At 33.6% G+C, this 19,240-nt stretch overlaps 1 protein-coding gene across 3 annotated transcripts in view; it reads left to right on the top strand.

The window, feature by feature from the left end:
• Positions 1–19,240, top strand: part of RTKN2 (rhotekin 2) — a 113,940-nt gene that overhangs the window by 80,072 nt on the left and 14,628 nt on the right. Inside the window, exons 10-16 of one of the 3 annotated variants that reach the window (XR_005211807.1) lie at positions 72–237; positions 7,581–7,688; positions 8,983–9,405; positions 10,971–11,057; positions 12,448–12,525; positions 14,872–14,949; positions 18,161–18,262. Coding sequence is in view for 2 of the 3 variants with exons in the window: in XM_037804094.1 (XP_037660022.1) it covers positions 72–237; positions 7,581–7,688; positions 8,983–9,368 (660 nt within the window). In the remaining variant the exon portion in view is untranslated. Of the gene's footprint in view, positions 1–71; positions 238–7,580; positions 7,689–8,982; positions 14,109–14,871; positions 14,950–18,160; positions 18,263–19,240 lie in introns of those variants that run through there. The other 2 variants (XM_037804094.1, XM_037804093.1) reach the window with 2 other exon arrangements.

Below are 19,240 nucleotides of genomic sequence, written 5' to 3'. Positions count from 1 at the left end.
AGCAATAAAACATTTGTTTGATCATTACAGAAATATTCTATTATAAACATCAATTTTGCCTTAATTTTTAGGAAACCAGAATTCGGGCAGTGGATAAGGATGCCATGAAAAGAATCCATACTTTCTCGATCATCAACCCTTTTGCTGGCCAGACTATAACTCAGATTTTTACTGCTGACAATAGAGAAGATCTTCAGAAATGGATGGAAGCCTTCTGGCAGCATTTCTTTGATCATAGTAAGTAGATGTTTGGATTTGCTAGTAGTATATTCATATAGCATGAAAGGACACACACAACAATATGAATTTTGAAATTGTATTTTCATCTTACAGTTTGTATAAATTTTTTTTTTCTTTTAGGTTCTTGAATAAATCGTAGTATGTTGTCAGTGTACTCAGTTTCTCTCCAGTGCCTGAATCACTATAGTATTCAGGAACTGAATCATCTTTGATTTCCTAGCATCCCTACCTTGTACTACTAAGTTCCTCTGGTTCCTAACAAAAAAAAAAAAAAGGACCACATTTTCTCAAAATATTAGGTTTTAACTGCTTTAGATACTGTGTTTTATCCAAGGGATTAGAAGCCATTGAAGAGTAAAAATACTTCTCCAGAATAGTCATGATCCTAAAATGTTGACGTGTTTAGAAGGAGCCCTCATTTTTATGTAACCTTCTGTTAACTCCAGATTCATTGTAATATCATCTTGGACATAATCCAATAGGAATTTTTTTTTTTTATACCACACATAGTTTTTCAGTTTCAATAATGCAGTCCAGTGGCAGGGATTATAAAACAATGTGATAGTTGTGTAATAGGGTTCTAATATTTAAAATATGTGTGGTTTTCATCTTCTCAGTAGGAATTGAACAACAGGACAATCTTAAACTATTAAATTTATTTGTTAATATAGGTTTAAATTTAATTAAGATAAATTAAGTTTATTAATATAAAATTAAAATTGTAGCACTTCTCTTTCTTTGCTGACAAACTTAAAAGCTTATTTATTAAATACAGTTTTATATTGGAAATTTAAAATACTGATAATGGTTATTTATAATCAAACCAAGCCATCTCTTAGACTCAGCCAATATTTTATGTATTTAAAATGCTTTTCTATAGAATCATAAAGTAGGCAAATATCTCTACTTGATTTTTCTGTGTAGCCATTTCTAAGCAACTAAAAGTTATTTCTACGACTCCTAGAAAATAATCCTATAGACATTTTAGCAATTTTTATGAGATGTTTTCTGGAACACTGTAATAAATTAATCCTAATCCCTAGAGTCTTCAAGTTAATTATTTTTTATTGTGGTAAAATGTTTATAACATAAAATTCACCATTTTAACCATTTTTTAAGAGTACAATTTAGTGGCATTAATTACTTTTACAGTGTTATGCTATTGTCACCACCTTGCATTATTAAAACCTTTTCATCACCCAAAACATAAACCCTGTACCATTAAGCCATAACTCCCCATTTGCCCTCTTTGCAGTCCCTGGTAACATCTCTACTTTCTGTCTCTATGAATTTGCTTATTCTAGATGCTTGGTATAATTGGAATCATATAATGTTTGACCTTTTTTGGCTGGCTTATTTTACTTAGCATAGTTTTTCAGGGTTCATCCATGTTGTAGTATGCATCAGAACTTCTTTCCTTTTTAGGGCTGAATAATATTACATTATATGGATATACCATATTTTATCCATTCATCTCTTGATGGGTATTTGGGTTGTTTCTACCTTTTGGCTATTGTGAATAAAACTGCTGTGAGCATTGGTGTACAAGTATCTATTTGAGACCTCGTTGCACTTTCTTTGGGTGTATACCTAGGAGTGAAATTGCCAGATCATATGGTAATTCTGTTTTACTTTTGGCAAACCACCAAATTGTTTTCCACAGCAGCTGCACCATTTTAATTACATTCCCACCAGTGTGCATGAGAGTTCCAATTTCTTCACTGCCTCGTCAACACTTGCTGTTTTCAGCTTTTTTTTTTTTTTTTTCATAATAGCCATTCTAGTGGGTGTGAAGTCATTGTGGTTTTGATTTACATTTTCCTAATGGCTGGTGACATTGAGCATCTTTTCATGGGCTTATCGGCCATTCGTATATTTTCTTTGGTGAAATGTCTATTGAAATCCTTTGCCCATTTATTAATAGTGTTTGTCTTTTTGATGTTGAGTTCTAGCAGTTCTTTATATATTCTGAATATTAAGCCTTTATCAGAGACATGATTTCCAGATATTTTCTCCACTCTTCAGATTGTCTTTTCAATTTCTTTCAGGGTACAGAAGTTTTTAATTTTGACAAAGTCCAGTTTACCTATTTTTTCTTTAGTTGCTCATGATTTTAGGTTCGTATGTAAGAATCCATTGCCTAATACAAGGTCCTGAAGATTTTCCCCTGTGTTTTCTTCTTAGGGTTTTAGAGTTCTGAATCTTTTATCTAGGTCATTGATCCATTTTGAGTTAGTTTTTGTCTATGGTGTGACAGAGGGTTCCAGTTTCATTCTTTTGTATGTGTATATCCAATTTTCCTACCACCATTTGTTGAAGAGTATACTTTCCCCATTGAATGAACTTGGCTCGCTTGTTGAAGATCAGTTGGCCATAGATGTGAGTTTACTTTCAGGCTCTCAATTCCATTCCTTTGGTTGATATGTCTATCCTTATGCCAGTACTGTTTGGATTACCATAATTTGTGGGAAGTTTTGAAATCAGGAAATATGAGTCCTCCAACTTTGTTTTTCTTTTTCAAGATTGTTTTAGCTATTCAGAGTCCCTTGCAATTCCATATGAACTTGAAGGTCCACTTTTCCATTTTTGCAGCAAAGGCTGTTGGAAGTTTGATCAGGATTGCATTGAATCTATAAGCTGCTTTGGGTAGTATTGACATCTTAATAAAATTAAGTCTTCCTACACAAGGGATATCTTACTTTTTTTTTTTTTTTAGGTATTTAATTTTCTTCAGCAATGTTCTATAGTTTTCAATGTACAAGTTTTTTAACACCCTTGGTTAAATATATACCTAGATATGTTATTCTTTTAGATGCTATTGTACATTGAATTGTTTTCTTATATTCCTTTTTGGATTGCTTATTGCTGGTATATAGAAAAAAAACTGATTTTGGATATTGATCTTGTACTCTGCAACTTTGCTGAATTGTTTATTAGCTCTAGTAGCTTTCTTGTGGATTCTTTGGGATTTTTTATATGTAGGTTCATGCCATCTTTGCTTAGAGATGGTTTTACTTCTTCCTTTCCAGTTTGATGCCTTTTTGCCCCTTCTTTCTTGACTAATTGCTCTGGTTAGAACTTCCAGTACATTGTTGAATAGCAGTAGTGAAAGTGGTCATCCTTGTCTTGTTCCAGATCTTAGGGGGAAAGCTTTTAGTCTTTGACCATTGAGTATAATGTTAGCTGTGGCTTTTTCATATATGCCTTTAATCATGTTAAGGAAGTTCCCTTCTCTTCCTGTTTTTCTGAGTGTTTTTAGCAAGAATGGATGCTAAGATTTTTCAAATTCCTTTTCTGCATCAATTAAAATGATAATTTTCCCCTTCATTCTATTAGTGAAGTATACTACATTAATTAATTTTTGTATGTTGAACCACTCTTGCATTCCTGGGATAAAACCCACATGATTATGGTATATAATTCTTTTAATATCCTATTAGATTTAGTTTGCTAGTCTTTTGTTGAGGATTTCTGCATCTGTGTTCATAGGAGATATTTGTCTGTAATTTTCTTTCTCAAGATATCTTTATCAGGCTTTGGTATTTGGATACTGCTGGTCTCAAAGAATAAGTTAGGAAGAGTTCCCTCCTCTTAAACTTTTTGGAAGCATTTCAGAGGGATTGGTGTTAAGTCTTCTTTGAATGCTTGGTGAAGTCATCTGGTCCTGAATTTTTCTTTGTTGAGAAGTTTTTGATTACTGATTCAATCTCTACTTGTTATTGGCCTGTTGAGATTTTTCTCTTTCTTCTTGAGTCAGTTTAGGTAATTTATGTTTTCTTGGAATTTTTTTATTTCACCTAGATTGTCTAATTTGTTGGCATACAGTTGTTCGTAATATCCTATTGTGATCCTTTTTATTTCTGTTGGGTCTGTGATAATGACCCCACTTTCATTTCTGATTTTAGTTGTTTGTATCCTCTTTTTCTCTTTGTCAATCCAGCTAAAGGTTTGCCAACTTTTTTATGTCATTTATTTCATTTATGTCCATTCAACTCTTTATTATTTCTTTCCTTCTTTTCACTTTGAGTCTGGTTACCTCTTCTTTTTAGTTCCTCCTGGAGTGAGTTTAGGTTACTAATTTGAGATCTTTCTTCTTTTTTAAAATAAGCATTTATAGCTATAAATTTCCCTCTAAGCTCTGCTTTCACTGCATTCCATAAGTTTTGGTATGTGGCATTTTGTTTTCATTCATCTTAATATGCTTTTTAGTCTCCCTTGTGAGTTCTTTGACGCATTGTTTGTTTTAAAGTGTGTTAAGTTCCACATATTTATGAATAGGTTAATTTTTATAAGTCTTTTCCAAACCATGTCCTGGCCAAGTATTTCATTGGTAGTTTGGAAGATGGGCAAGAAAGGGAATTATGTTATTGATTGCCTCCCATATACAAGATGGTTTCCTTTATTTCTCATGACACCCCTGTGAGGTAGGAATTATTTCCTTCTGTTTTATAGATTAGAAAACTGAGGTCTAAAGAGGTTCCTGGTTCACTGCAGGGAATCAGAGAACTCTTTCTGTGGCCTTCTTGGATTCTTTAGGACTTTTTCCCTTAAGTACTATATTTAAGCACCCATTTGTTCCATGTTTGTTAGCATGTACTACATTTTTTTTATTTTAAAATTTCAGCACATCTTAGGCATATAACTTACAGGACAACAACTTCCTTTCTTGCTGATCACAGCTAAAATTTTAACTGCTTTCCTAAATGCTCTGATTTAGAGTTTCTCTCATAAAAGTATGCTATTTTTAGAAATGATTCTCATATTTTGTAATTTTTGTGCACAGAAACAGGAAGGAAGGGGTAAATGAGGGCAAAAATGCTGATATAATGTAATCTGAATATCACCTACTACTTGTCTTCATTCTCCAGATTCTGTGAAGTATTTATCATGCAAAAGTGGAAAGGAAGAGGAATAAGAATTTCATGACTTTTTGTACCTCGAAAATAATAAGAAAGTGATAACAACTGGGTTCTCATGTCTGGCTATTTCTTTAGCATTTAATGCTTTTTGGATAAAATCTGTCAGTTTATCTAATTTTAAAGTGCAAAATCTAACGTTCTTTACTAATATATTTACACTTTAAGTTTCATTGTGTTTGCAGTGATGAAGCAAAAATTGACTTGTCCTTTAAAATGTTTACCCTTCTAGTGATACCTTCTTGTATTCTTAGTTGAAACATGTTGTGTAAAACAAAGTAGAGGATTAATACCCAGGGCAGAATAGTGAGAGCAATTTAATATTTGGAGCAATGTTCATTTCTTTAGCCCCACTTTAAGAGTAGAAAACCGGGAAGGTGGGATAATCAGAAATCATGAGGAAACACTGATGGAGCTAGGTATGTTTAACCTGGAGAAGAACTGCTGGGGGAAAGGTATGGCAGAAAATGTGATAACTTTTTTTAATATTTGAGAGCTAACGGATAAGTACAAGAGGTTTGACACTTGTTTTGGATAATCAAAAGGTGTGGCGCTAGAAATGGTATGTTAAAGATGTAGAAAGTTAACATAGACTTGGGACAGTAAAATTTTTTCAAATATTTAATCATGTAAATACCAAGTTACATTAGCTGCTTAGCATTATAGATCATTTCAACTGGTGACATTATAGCAATAAATGGTACTAGGAAACATCTACAGTATATAGATTGTGGTTTGAGCAAAACATCCATTCACTATTTTGTATTGGGCCTTTGTTTCCATGTTAGTGTACTGATTATTACATATAACTATACATACTCATTTATTCACTGGCAAAATAAATGTTTCAGTCATAAAGTCTTGACGAGTGAACATACCACATTTGCACTTCTGACTTCAGTAACAGAGGATAATGTGGCATTATTTTCCAATTTTCAGCATGATTAGTATTCTGCTACCAGTTTAACAATGAAAAGCTTTCATCTATCAATATAGAGAAAATACTGCACTTTATAATTTGTCTAAGAATGTGACAGAGAAATGTTTGCTAGTCTAAAATGTTTCATTATTTTTCCATTACATAAAGGTTTTATTTTTTTCTGCCCTCAAGAAGCAAAAGCTGGCTTTTATATATTTAACTAAAAAAGGAAGTGGAAGGGAGAAATTAGTAATCAGATCTCAGATCATATACTCAGGATTTTACTCCTTTTACAAGTTGCCATGTGGGTTATTTTGAAATTTTTACCATATTCTGTTCTTGGCATTGTGAGAAAACATACTAAAAGGATTTAAGGTAATGGATTTCAAATTTATGCATGTATTAACATGACAGTATATTAGACTAAAAACAAAAATAAATATATAATTTGACTAAAAATGAAATGTCTCCTATATTTAGGCCATGGAAAATTTATTATGTTGGAGATTGAATATAGATGTTGAGAACATAGTAAAAATCAGAGATATATAGATTATAAATCAATCTAAAAAAGCATATATTTATATTACATTTACTTTTCTACTAGTGTAAGATAGGATATAAGAATGGTATGTATCAGTAACTTACTTTTATAATATGTAATATATAGACACTTAGTATCTAGGGAGTTGGTATCTCACATGCAGTGGATAATAAATATGTAAAAGATTAAATTTTTGAGACCCGCTCATGAGAAATAAATCTGAGGATTTTATTTTAAAATAAGAATTAGTATTTTCCATACTTTTAAATTTTAACATTTAATAGATGAAACAAATTATTCAAAAGTAATTTTTTCTTATTCCAAATGCCTAATACTTTAAAGTGTCCTTCCTAAAATAAATTAGACCCAGTTAGAATTTTATTGAATGATTTGCCTTTATAGTGTTAGAGTTCCATTTACATATCAAGAGTGTTTTTCTAGAGTTCTATGATCTTGAAAAGCTTGATAATCACCTTAAAAAGATTATTAAATATTCTTATTTCTTAATTAAAAATTTCAAAGTTAAAACCATTTTTGAGAACCACCACTCTTTATATGTCTCCTGCTTCCTTCTAGTAGTCATATTTCAGTTGACTTTTACCTTTCAACTGTCTTAAATACTGGATGTTTTTATTCAGTATTTAAAAGGAGAGAACCTTTACAAACTTTTGCCATTAGTAGAAATGTTAAAGTAGTTACTCATACATTTAGTATTTAATAGCCTAGAGATCTTGGTATAATATCTGCACATAAAAGTTTGTTTTTTAAATAGATTACCTTTATGCCCAGAGTTAGACTTTGAAATTATAGATTGCACTGTTTCTGTGCAAGCTTCCTTAAGGCAACGCTTTGTAAGTTTACTGTTATTTTTCAGACTAAAAAATATGTTGCTATCTATTGCAAATGAAATAGGTATCTTCACATTTACGTTTTAAACTAGACTGCTTTTTTTCTTTCTTAGGTCAATGGAAGCATTGTTGTGAAGAACTTATGAAAATTGAGATTATGTCACCACGGAAACCACCTTTGTTCTTGACAAAAGAGGCGACCTCGGTCTATCATGATATGAGTAAGTGGGGTTTGTCTTTTCTAAGCTGCAGGGTGACAAAAACAACATTGTCCATACTCAAGCAGCTTATTCTATTGACATTAAAATGCTAAAATTTTCAGGGTGCAGTCAAAATGAATGAAAAAAGACTATGATTATAGACTAAGGAATTCATGTTTAATAGATGAATTAATACAAAATTAACGAATACACATTTTTCATAGTTGGAATGCTTAAGTTCAAAGAAAAAAATGAAGGCTTCAATATGAATAAAAGTACAGTGAAAATAAATGGTTGATTAGCTGGTGAAAATTCTGAAAATATAAGCTTACAGGTTCTAAAATGTAGTTATATGCAGTAATTTTTTTCAGTATTTTATTAAATTTGTTTTTAAGTAGTGTTAGTAAATGCATATTAATGAATGGAAACTTTCATATCAGCCAAAAAAAGTTAGTTAAGCTTAATACTTAGGATAATTTAAAATTTCTAGGCTGATTAATATTCTATTTTCCTGCACTTAGAAGGGTGTTTATTTATCCTTGTAGGATTGCCTCTGTGAACAGGGTTGTGAACAAGCACAAGTGACTGCTAAATTCTAGTCTAATTTGCCACTAATGAACTTGTACTTACTTATACTTTAAAATGTTAGATTAAAAATTATAGATTTGGGTTTACACTTTGAAATACCAGTAATTTTTTTAATAAAGACATTCATTTTTGTTTGCTTATTTTTCCAAAGGAAAATTTTAAACAGCACCCTTATCACCACAGTAGTACAAGGGCTTCACTGGGGTTTTTGTTATTTTGCTTTGCTTTGTTTTATCTATTAACAAAGACTTTTCTGGTCTACAGGAAAGAATATTAATACAATTTTAGTAGCCCCAATTTTTAAATCAGGCTTTTATGAAAAGAGAATCTACTGCTACCTGGAAGTCAGAATAGGTTTTAAATCCAAGAAAAGTTATATAATAGTGTACGTGATTTGTAGAATTGAAAAAATATTCATATAACTCTACTCCTTTGAAAGCTGTAAGATGCTCATTTGTTTAGGAATATTTATATATACATATGGTGTGTGTGTGTGTGTGTGTGTGTGTGTGTGTGTGTGTGTGTGTAGGTAGTGCAGTACAGGTTCTCTCCTTATTTTTTGGTTCTATTGATAGGGTATTTTTAAAAATAAATGTTTCATTTCTTTTGTTAGTCTTAAGTTTTTGATGACCATTATAGCGTTTTGGTTTGGAAAATAATAACGTAGGTCAGGAAGTGCATACTGCTTTTGAATGTTTCCCATGTTTTTTTCTTGAAATTATTATAGGTATTGATTCCCCTATGAAACTTGAAAGTTTAACTGATATAATACAAAAAAAAATTGAAGAGACGAATGGTCAGTTCCTTATTGGTCAGCATGAAGAATCCTTACCACCTCCATGGGCCACACTCTTTCATGGTAATCATCAAATGGTCATCCAGAAAAAAGTATTATCTTCTGTAAGTGAGCAGTTACATGATGGGAAAGGGAAAAAGAGACAAGCTCCCCTTCCTCCTTCTGATATACCTCCATTCAGCTTAAAAGCACAGACCAACATGGATCAATTGGTTAAGGACAACTGGGCAAAAACAAGTGTGTCTTGGACCGCACCTTTGGATACAAGATTATCAACCCTAACGCATCACTTACAGAAACCAATGGCTGCTCCTTGAAAACTTCTTCCTGCCAAGAAGAATAGTTTAAGTGATGGTGAGCACACAGACACTAAAACCAATTCTGAAGCCAGGCCAGTGCCAGCTCCACCGCACAAATCTATCAAAGATATTTTTGATCCTAGATTGTGGTTGCAGGCACAAGTATACAACATTTAACAAAATCTAAACTGTGAGGCTTAATTCAGAGGAATTATAGATGTAGTAATATGTAATTATGTATGTAAATATGATAGTGATTTACATCAATAATTAATAAGTATTAGTTATAGAAATGTTTTATAAAGAAGAAATGGATTTCTCATTTACTGCTGATTTTCAGCATATAAGTGATTTCCCCAACAGAGTGCAAGAGGCAGTTTCTAGACAATATCTTAATTGTTAGAAGGGTTAATTTATTCCTAAATTAGTACCAGGCAGTGAACAAGCACTAGGCAGAACAAAGCATTAAAATTTCTTATGGAAAGAGACTGTCTAGTAATTTAAATGTGTTAAATTGAGCCATATTCTCATTGTGAGAATTTTAATAGTAATGGAATGTTTCAGAAGTTTTATTCAAACCACCAATTATAGAATCCACCCAAGAAAATTTTCTTCTTAGCATTCTGGAATTCTCATCTAATGGTTCACTGGCTCTCATCTATTGTTTAACTCACTGGTTTATAGGTCTGACCTTTTAAATTCCTGGGATAAATTTTGGAATATTAAATTCTTTATCTTTAAAGGGAGTTTACAATGTACTGTTCAAGGTTGTTTCCTTGATGAACCCTGAAATCCTGTTGACATTAACTCTCATAAGTGAAGCATAGCATTTATTGGTTAAAGAGAATGGTAGATGAGCTATTCTTTATTTCCAGTTTTCTATGTGTGGTACTGATTTCCATTGTGACTTTGGAATTTGGGGAAGTGAGTAGCTGATTAACACCTTAAAATTCATTTAATACTCATTTAAAAAGCAGATGGCAGATTTTAAAATATCAGAAAAGTTGGCCATGGAAATCGTTTTCAGGATTCGTCCTTTTTTTTTTAATTAGATTTCCTTTTTCTATAAGGGTTGAGGTCTGCTATTGATATTATTAATTTAAAGTCATTCTTATAATAATAACATCCGAATCATTACCATAGGAGGTAATTTCCATAGCAACTAATCATAGTGACCTGAACAGGATTATGAAATCAAGTGAAGAATAAATAGCAAGAGGATAAATATCTTAAAGGAACAAAAAAATCCATTTCTTATAATGATGGTTCTTGTAAACAAAAGCTAAACATTTTTAAAAATCTAATCAGAATTTCCAAATAAAATGGATTCTATAAGGTGTCAGTAGCAGCACTAAAAATCTCAGATCACACTGAACCCTAAATGTCATTACTAGAAATAAAAATATAAAAATTAAATTGCTGTCCTGTGTGCAATCTCTAGAAATCTTTTTAAAGCTAGTAAGAGCTCTAGTTGGATCAGAACTACATTTTTACAAAGTAAAATGAACACTTTACAAAAAAGTGACTTTTAATTTCAGTGGAAACTTTCATTAGTTTTAGCAGTCATTTTTCATTTATATAAAATGATGTAACTGCTAGGTTACTTTTGTGTTTGCCCAGGACTCCTAATAAGAATGAGGACTCGAGGGAGTAATGACATGAAAGGTCTCTTGTGACTAGCCGCACCCAGGATCAACATAGTATTTGGTGAGAAAGAAACCTTGTATGCTTGCCTAATATAATTTAGAGACCATCACATGTATGAAAATCTAAACAAGTAAGATTAATTTATTTTTTCTAACCAGAGGGTTTCCTAAATTTCTATTGTTTGCCATTTTAGTAAATTACGTATTAAAAATCTAAATGACACTGTTTAAATTTTTTATTTTTTAAACCTCACTGCTGTTTGTGAAAGCATTTGTGACTCTGTCATTGCCTTTAAATTGTTGAGCTAGAAAATGCTGCAGGCAAAGTTGTTTCTGAAACTGGCATCAAAGTATTCTTTTTTCTTCTTCTTCTTCCCACAGTTGGTGTCTTTTTTTTATAATTGATTGGTGCAAATCAGTATTATAACTTCCAAACTATATTCTTGTCATTTTTTCTCATGCAAATTATAGAAAGAAGGATTTAAGTTTTACAGGAAAGAGAATTTATTCCTTGAGAAATTACTTAGCTGTTGTGCCATCAGTAGGGAACTTTGGAACAGGACTGAAGTCCTTCTCCTAGAAACATGTAGGTGAAGGAAGACCAAACACTGCTCCCCACCACCCACCACCCTTCCCAAATTCAGGCTGTTTCTAGAAGGCCCATCTCATTGTGTGTTAGAAAGCCTTTGAAATTATCCTGAAGTCCTCAGCTGTACTTCCTTGACCGTAGCACCCATTAAATGCTAGTTCACTCTCCCCACCCCACCTCCCCAAAATTATTTGTTATGCAAAGTGGGCTTTTTCTTTCTTCCTTTTTTTTCTTTTTGTCCTAATTTAAAAAAAAAAAAAGTCTAAAAATATTGCGTTAAACACTGTCAGGGAGTTGGAGGTATTTGATTTTTTCATTCCCTAAACTGGAAGTTTATGACAAAAATATCACGTTTCAGCTTTTTTTGAGCTGGCTTTTCACATTCTTTGTTTGCCCTGTTGATTTGTTTCTTGATTTATAAAGATTATAAACTTGAAATAAATAGTTAGCTGTCAGACCTTAATAATAATATTATCATTGGAGAAACGTAATAGAAAGAATGGATATTTCCTGATAACTTGATAATTCTGGTTATCTGAAGTTAATGTCTTAGACGATTACATTTACATTTCTAGCACTGGGATATAAAGTACAACAGCATTAAGATAGTCTTATTTTTAATTGCCACAAAGTGGTAAGCTTTTTATTTAAACATCTTGCAAGGACCAAAGAAGGCATTTTGTTAGTATATATGTATACCTCCTAAGGTAAACAGTCTTTCAGAAATATCAGGCATGTCTTGCTGAGTTTTGTTAAGTCCTCCTTAACTGTCGGCAATGCCCTCTGACTTCTTTTAAATGGATGTGAATGTATTTGGAAAATTAAAACTAATTCTTATCAATACCTTATCTTTATCCTGTAGGGTCCTACTGAATGTATTTTGCCTGGTACTATTTATTAAAAATGGAAACTGCCTTGATTTAGTGACAACTCATGTAAGGTAGGTTAAGCAGTCAAGTATTTCTTCAAGCTTATGTTCTGCACCTCAGCCACCTACCGAGAAGTTAATTAATTTAATTTAGTTCAGAATGAAATTACAGGGCAGGTCGGTGCAATTTATGTTAAACACCATTTGAATGTAATCACCTGTGTTACCATGACTAAGGACCAGAGCTAGAAAGAGGGAATGCTGTACCATGAACAGGGAGCAAAGTGCTTTGCAGGAAAAGTATCAGGCCCTGTGGTCATAATTTATCAAAATTCATTGTCTTTTTAAAGAATGAATTGTTCAGCAATAATTAGGCTTTAACTGATGACCGTTTATATTCTGTTCGTTGTTCTCAGTGTTCTGTTAGTCTTAACAATGTAGATAGAGTTTACATGTGAAAGGCATTACTATTTTAATGTTACATGTTTATGTGTAACTACTACATTGCCAGTAGTTACTTGAAAACGGTTTATTCTGGATCGTGCATATTCTTAGTTAACCTTAGGAAAGATATTAACCTTTGAATTTTTAAAAGACAAGCTTTCATTCAAAAATATATTAGGATGTTTTATTTTCTGTGGCATGCTTGTGTAATTGGAATTTGCATTTTTGGTAATTATTATTTTTTGACTAAATATACATCAATTTATGGATTAAGAGTAGTGTATCTTTGACATATGTTTTCTTAAAGCACCAAAAATATTTGGTAAAGAAACTAAGTCATGTGATTATAACTTCTGTACTTCAGCACTAAATCATGAAGACATTTTCTAGCTGATTTTCCCCTTGGTACTCCCTTCTGGGCTGAACTAATAGAAGTAAGCATTGTGATAGAAGTGATCCGAAAAAGACATACTCAGTAGCTGATGCTGATTATTATAAAACTAATATCCTGATAGCCTTGGTATAATGAACATTTACAAAATGTTTGCATATAATCCTTCTTTCAATGTACTCTTAAAAATCCATTGCTGTAAACCTACTTTTAGTTTACTGATTCAGAATTTCCCCAGAGTTTAAGCCACTCTGATAATAAATTAGGCATCTAGAACATTCAGTTGCCTTAGCCACAAGAAGATCCTTACTTTAATGCACCTCCCTCAGTACTTAATTTATTCCCTTGGAGCACCTCATGGGAGGGGGAGAGAAATGAGCAATGTTGGTTCAATTACATCATCTCAACATTTTACTTCTAAATCTGTAGTGTGACCAGAAATATTTAATGTTTCTTTTTGAAAAGAATTTCATTTTCTCTAAGGGGAGAGGCCTACTAATCAATGTGTTAAGATAAACAAAGTACCTTAAGGTTCAATTAGCAACAAAATAAACTACAGAAATATTAACAAACATTTTTATTTATCTGAGTATAGGAAAAATACCAATACTTCTAAGTTTGATAATTAGAAAGCTAAGCAAGATCATTCCAAATTTTACTAAAAATTGTATTTTACATTGTAGCAGTTTGCTTTGAAGGATATAGTAATCGCTTCATGTAACTACTGAAGGAGAGGTAGATTGAGAAGATCCTGTATATACATAATTATGCTGTGTTATGCGTGTTTCAAAAAAGCAAAATAAATTTTTTTTGTTCAGAATACATACTTTTCTGTGTCTTGTATCAAAAGATTTTTGTTCATTTACTACTCAAAAGAAAACAAATTAGTTGCCAGTGAATGGGCACATTTTTGTTGAACTTAGCTGTTTTAATAAACATTTTAACATGATTTAATTGTGGCAGTTTTGCAGTTTTAGATTAAAGAGGGGGGGAAGTATAGAGAGGAATTATCCACCTATCTCAAATAATTAAAATGAATATATATGCTGTTAGATTCTTTGATCTAGGTATTTTCACTTAGTTTTAAAAGATTCTTTTAAAATATGCTGTCAATGTTAGCAGAATAAAAGCCAAAACCTCTTTCCACAGCTTACAAAAAACATCATGACTCAGCTCCAAACTGCCACACTGTCCTAGGCACTGTATACTCTCACAGCATTGATCTTTTGGACATCACCTCAACGAGCTTCCAGTTTCTGGTTGCTCATCATTTTCTCATACTACACCCTGATGCCAAGAATACCTTTCCTCCCTCTCTCATGCAGCCTTCCCACAGTCAGCAAACTGTGTTCATTCTTCAGAATGGTAGTACCATACCTCTCAGTTCACCAAGACTTCATACCCTCCTCAGCAATTCTACCTGGGTAGAGATACACTCTTTCCTTCATACTTTAGATATACTTCTATTTATATCCTAATCCTTTGTTTATAGTCCTGTTTTCCCTTGTGTATTAATTTTGTGGATTTGTCTCTTTCATAAAAAATTACCATACACTTAGCAAATTTAAAATACCTTTTTATAGGTCAGAATTCCAGGCAGGCTCAAGTGGATTCTCTGCTTGGGATCTCACAAGACAGAAATCACATGTGGACCAGGCTGGGTACGTAAATGGAGGTGCTGGGAAAACATCTGCTTCCAGACTTGTTCAGGTGTCAGCAGGATTCAATTCCTTGTGGGTTGTAGGACTAGCTACTGACCACGGGTTGCCCTCAGTTCCTAGAGACTGCTCTCCAGTCCTTTCACATGGCCCCCTCAGTCTTCAAAGCCAGTAACAGCGCATCCAGTCCTTGTGCTTCTCTGACTTTCCCTTCTGCTACCAGTCTGAGAAAACTTTGCTTTAAAGGGGCTTATGTGATTTGATGAAACCCACCAGGATAGTCTCCCTTTTGATTAACTCGAAGTCCACTATTTAGTCAACTTAATTACATCTGGAAAATCCCTTTCACATGTAATATAATCTCTGGTGTGATATCTCATCATATTCATTGGGTACCATTTTAGAATTCTGCCTACCATACTGTAAGACAGATTTTTCAAGGGCAGGGAGTGTATCTTATTGATCTTTTAATCTTATCACAGTATAGTCTAATAATAATAAGTGCAGATCATTGGGTATTTCTTATGTGTAAGATGCTGTGCTAAGTACTGTCCATGAACTAACTCACTTTTAATTCCCACTGTAGCCTTCCCATTAGCCCCACTTAACAAAGATGGACGAACTGTGCTGAGTCACACTGCATGGTAGTTAGGAATATAGATTCTGGAATTAGGCCTGTTTTAATTCTAGCTCTGACATGCCCTACCTGTGTGATTTGAGGCTTTTTTTCTTTTTTAGCCTCATCTAAATTATTTTATCTTTAAGATAAAAATAGTACTTAGATCACAGGATAGTGACATAAGATAATGCATGTAACACATAGCCCAGAGCCTGGCCCATGAGATTTTTTTTTTTAATTCAATTTTATTGAGATATATTCACATACCGTACAGTCATCCAAAGTGTATAATTAGTTGTTCACAGTACCATCATATAGTTGTGCATTCATCACCCCAATCTATTTTTTAAACATTTTCCTTGTACCAGAAAAAGTGAAAATAAGAATAAAAGATTAAAGTAAAAAAGAACACCCAAATCATCCCCCCCATCCCACCCTATTTTTCATTTAGTTTTTGTCCCCATTTTTCTACTAAGAATACTTATTTTTGAGAAGAGTGCATTCTCGTTGGTGGGACCCATAATATTAGAGAATATTGAGACAAAGTACTGCTAGACCTACCTCCCATGTATCTAGCTGGTATCTGTAATAGATCCAGACACTTAAAACAACCCCTACTTACCATCAGATAACTGAAGAATCTAGTTGAAAAGATTAAATAATACTGGACAACAGTGGACAATATAAAAGAGTAGTAGGTATAGCACAACTAAGCATTTAATTTGAAGGGTTAAGAGATATCAGTGAGGGATATGAAACTTTTTTAAAGCAATTTACAATTGTGAAAGGCCTTGTACCTTTTAACTACTAAACTAATGATTTAAACACTGCAAAATTGTATATTGTAAATATCTTGGAATGATGTGAAGACAAATCATATTAGGAAAAATTTTCAAATCTAAGAGAGATAAGTAAAATAGAAAATGATTCATCCATTAATTTCCTGGAGCAGTTTAATCTTAATAGTATTCAAATTTAAGAGAGATTAGTAATCCTGGAAGTTGTGGAAAGGAATAGATTGAATAGGGCAGTTGGCTGTCAGAATGACATAAGCAGATTGTTAAAAACAAGACATCTAGGTAAAACAGATTGGCGTGGCTGAAGTGAAAGTGGAGATAGGAAAAGTTAGGATATGTTGGGTGGACCACATCAGGACCTTGAAGGCCAATTCAAGAAAATAAGACAATTTAGAGTTTAAGAGTTGACATTAAGACTAGAGTGAGCTGAGTTAGTGGAAAGAGCACTTAGCTTATGAATTGGGGGAACTCAATTCTAGTCCCTGGTATACCATTTACTAGCCATGTTGCCTTGAGTAAGTTATTTAGTCTCCTGTTCAATTCTCTTATCAGTAATACAACAGGCGTAGCTGTTGGTGTTCAGCTCAAGCTAATTTAGATTAGAGAGTCCTAGGCTCCTGAGGTGATATCCTTGGAGGTGGCAGCTTAGTGGGGGTGATGCCAACTGAGTGAGCCTCTGCATCTCTCTCTCCTCATTCAACTAAGCAGCTCTGATTTTATCCATTTTTTAAACAGGGATGTGTGTAACAGTGGTTTAAATAAAAGAGTTTAGCCATTGAACATTTGGAAACTGCTGGCCTACATAAACTCTAAGATCCTTTTCATCTGTCTTATATAAAATAGTAAGAATAGCTGTTGTTATTATTAACACTTGAATAGACTAGAGGCACTGTTTTAAGTGCTTTGCATACATTAATTCAATCATTTAGCCAATCCCATGAGAGAGTACTATAAAATCCCCATTTTACAGATGAGCAAATTGAGGCACAGAGCATGTAAGTAACCTGCCCAAGATAGCTCGGATAGTGATAAAGACAGGATATGAGCCTAATCAATCATGATCCCGAGTCAGTGCTCTTAACCTCTTTGTTGTACTAACAGCCTCTAATAAATGTGAGATAGCAAACAAATAATGAGGGCAATTTTTGCCAGACTAGCCTCCAAACCCTTTCCCCTGTGATATTGTCACTTAGTATATACGTCTATATTAAAACCCCAAATGAAAATCCATTTCATTCATAATTATATCCAGCTTACACTATTCTGGGCATGCTACTTGGGTCGTGAGTTGAGGGAGCCTTTGGATATATGTAAATCTGAATACTAATTGGTCAGGCTAAAGCATTATGCCTTTTATTTGGTAGTCTAAAAAAACCTCCTATATGAGCTTGCATCTTTTTTCTATCCCAGCTCACATCTTTTATTTTTCTCTATTAGAGTAGTCAGGGCAGAGGCAGCTACAAATAATAGTGTGGGGGCATATTCATCATTAAATTGTCTATAGAAGAAGAAACAAAATAACCTGTAAATGCTACCTCTTCCTATCACGGAGGGCAGGGACCATGTTTGCAGACATACTTTGGCAATATAGAGGTACTGAGAGGCTTAGGCTTTTTCTAGCTTTATTCAAACAAATAAATAAAAACTTCTCACATGCATCCAGATCACTAATGTGACTCTATTGACTTGAATTTTCTTACCTACTAGCATTTTTGCAAGGGAAGGGTAACATTAAATTGTAACCATCCATGATATCTTGGCATAACTGAGTTTATCAAATTCTCTTTGCAATAAGCAGGAGGGAAGGAGAAGCCCAAAGCGTTGTGAAGGTGGCACAGAGGGACCAGCAGATCGAAGGGAGGAGATGTTCTGGGGCCTGCGGCAAACTTCATTTACCAAGGTTTTGATGGAGCCCATGATTCCTGCTCCCATCTGAGACGAAATTCAACTGCACTTTTCTTGTTGTTTTTTGTAATTTGTGATACCAGAAATGTTTTGTTTGTTTGTTTTTAAATAGTTGTTTTAGGTTGCCATTGCTTCTCAAACAAAATACCACAGACAAAACATCAGGAATTGGCCTCAGTTTCTAGGCCAAAAGTCCAAAATTAAGGTGTCAGCAGGGCCCTGCTTTCCTGAAGTCTGTAGGTTTCCAGAGGTGGTTGCCAGCCATCCACAGCCCAGACCCTCCCTGTGTCACGTGGCCATCCGTCTCCTCTGTCCTGCTACTCGCTCTTCTGTGTCCAAATCACCTCTGCTTGCAAGGACCCCACCATCGGATCAAGGCCCAGCTTGATTCAGTTTGGCCTCAACTTAATAGATCTTCAAAGATACTATTTAGAAAAGAGTTCACATCCACTGGACCAGAGGTTAGGACTTGAGCATGTCTTTGCAGAGGACATCATTCGATGCATCACAATATTCAATTATATGAGCAAAGCTGCAGTCATCCCCAAATCAGACACTGGACATTTCTCTGGGAGATTAGTATAATTTGCTTGGTATACTTCAACACTGACTGTCTTTGCTATATCATGCAGCTAAGCATCCCAGGGAGTTAGACTCAGTAAAACTTTGCAGATGTGGTTGCAAAAGAGAACCCAGAAAATGTTGGACTAACTTTGCCACAAGTCTTATCAACACCAGTGAAAAGAGTATTGTTTAATTTTCTTCCATAAACTTCCAAGGAAGCATTTGATAACTTGCATTAAGCAAAATATTTGAAAAGCTGTATACTCAGGCAATACTTGGCTAATTCCCATCATAGGTAGGGCTGTTAGCTGCCCGGGCATAGGAAGATGGAGGGTGAAGGCCAGTCTCTGCTCTCCACAGACATTGTAAATCAGTTGAATTGATTCATGGGGTTAGTTCCAGTGTTGGA

The sequence above is a fragment of the Choloepus didactylus genome, chromosome 15, assembly GCF_015220235.1.
Source record: "Choloepus didactylus isolate mChoDid1 chromosome 15, mChoDid1.pri, whole genome shotgun sequence".
Lineage (NCBI taxonomy): Eukaryota > Metazoa > Chordata > Mammalia > Pilosa > Megalonychidae > Choloepus > Choloepus didactylus.
The sequence above is the reverse complement of the archived record's forward strand: the minus strand, read 5'-3'. Positions and strand labels throughout refer to the sequence as shown.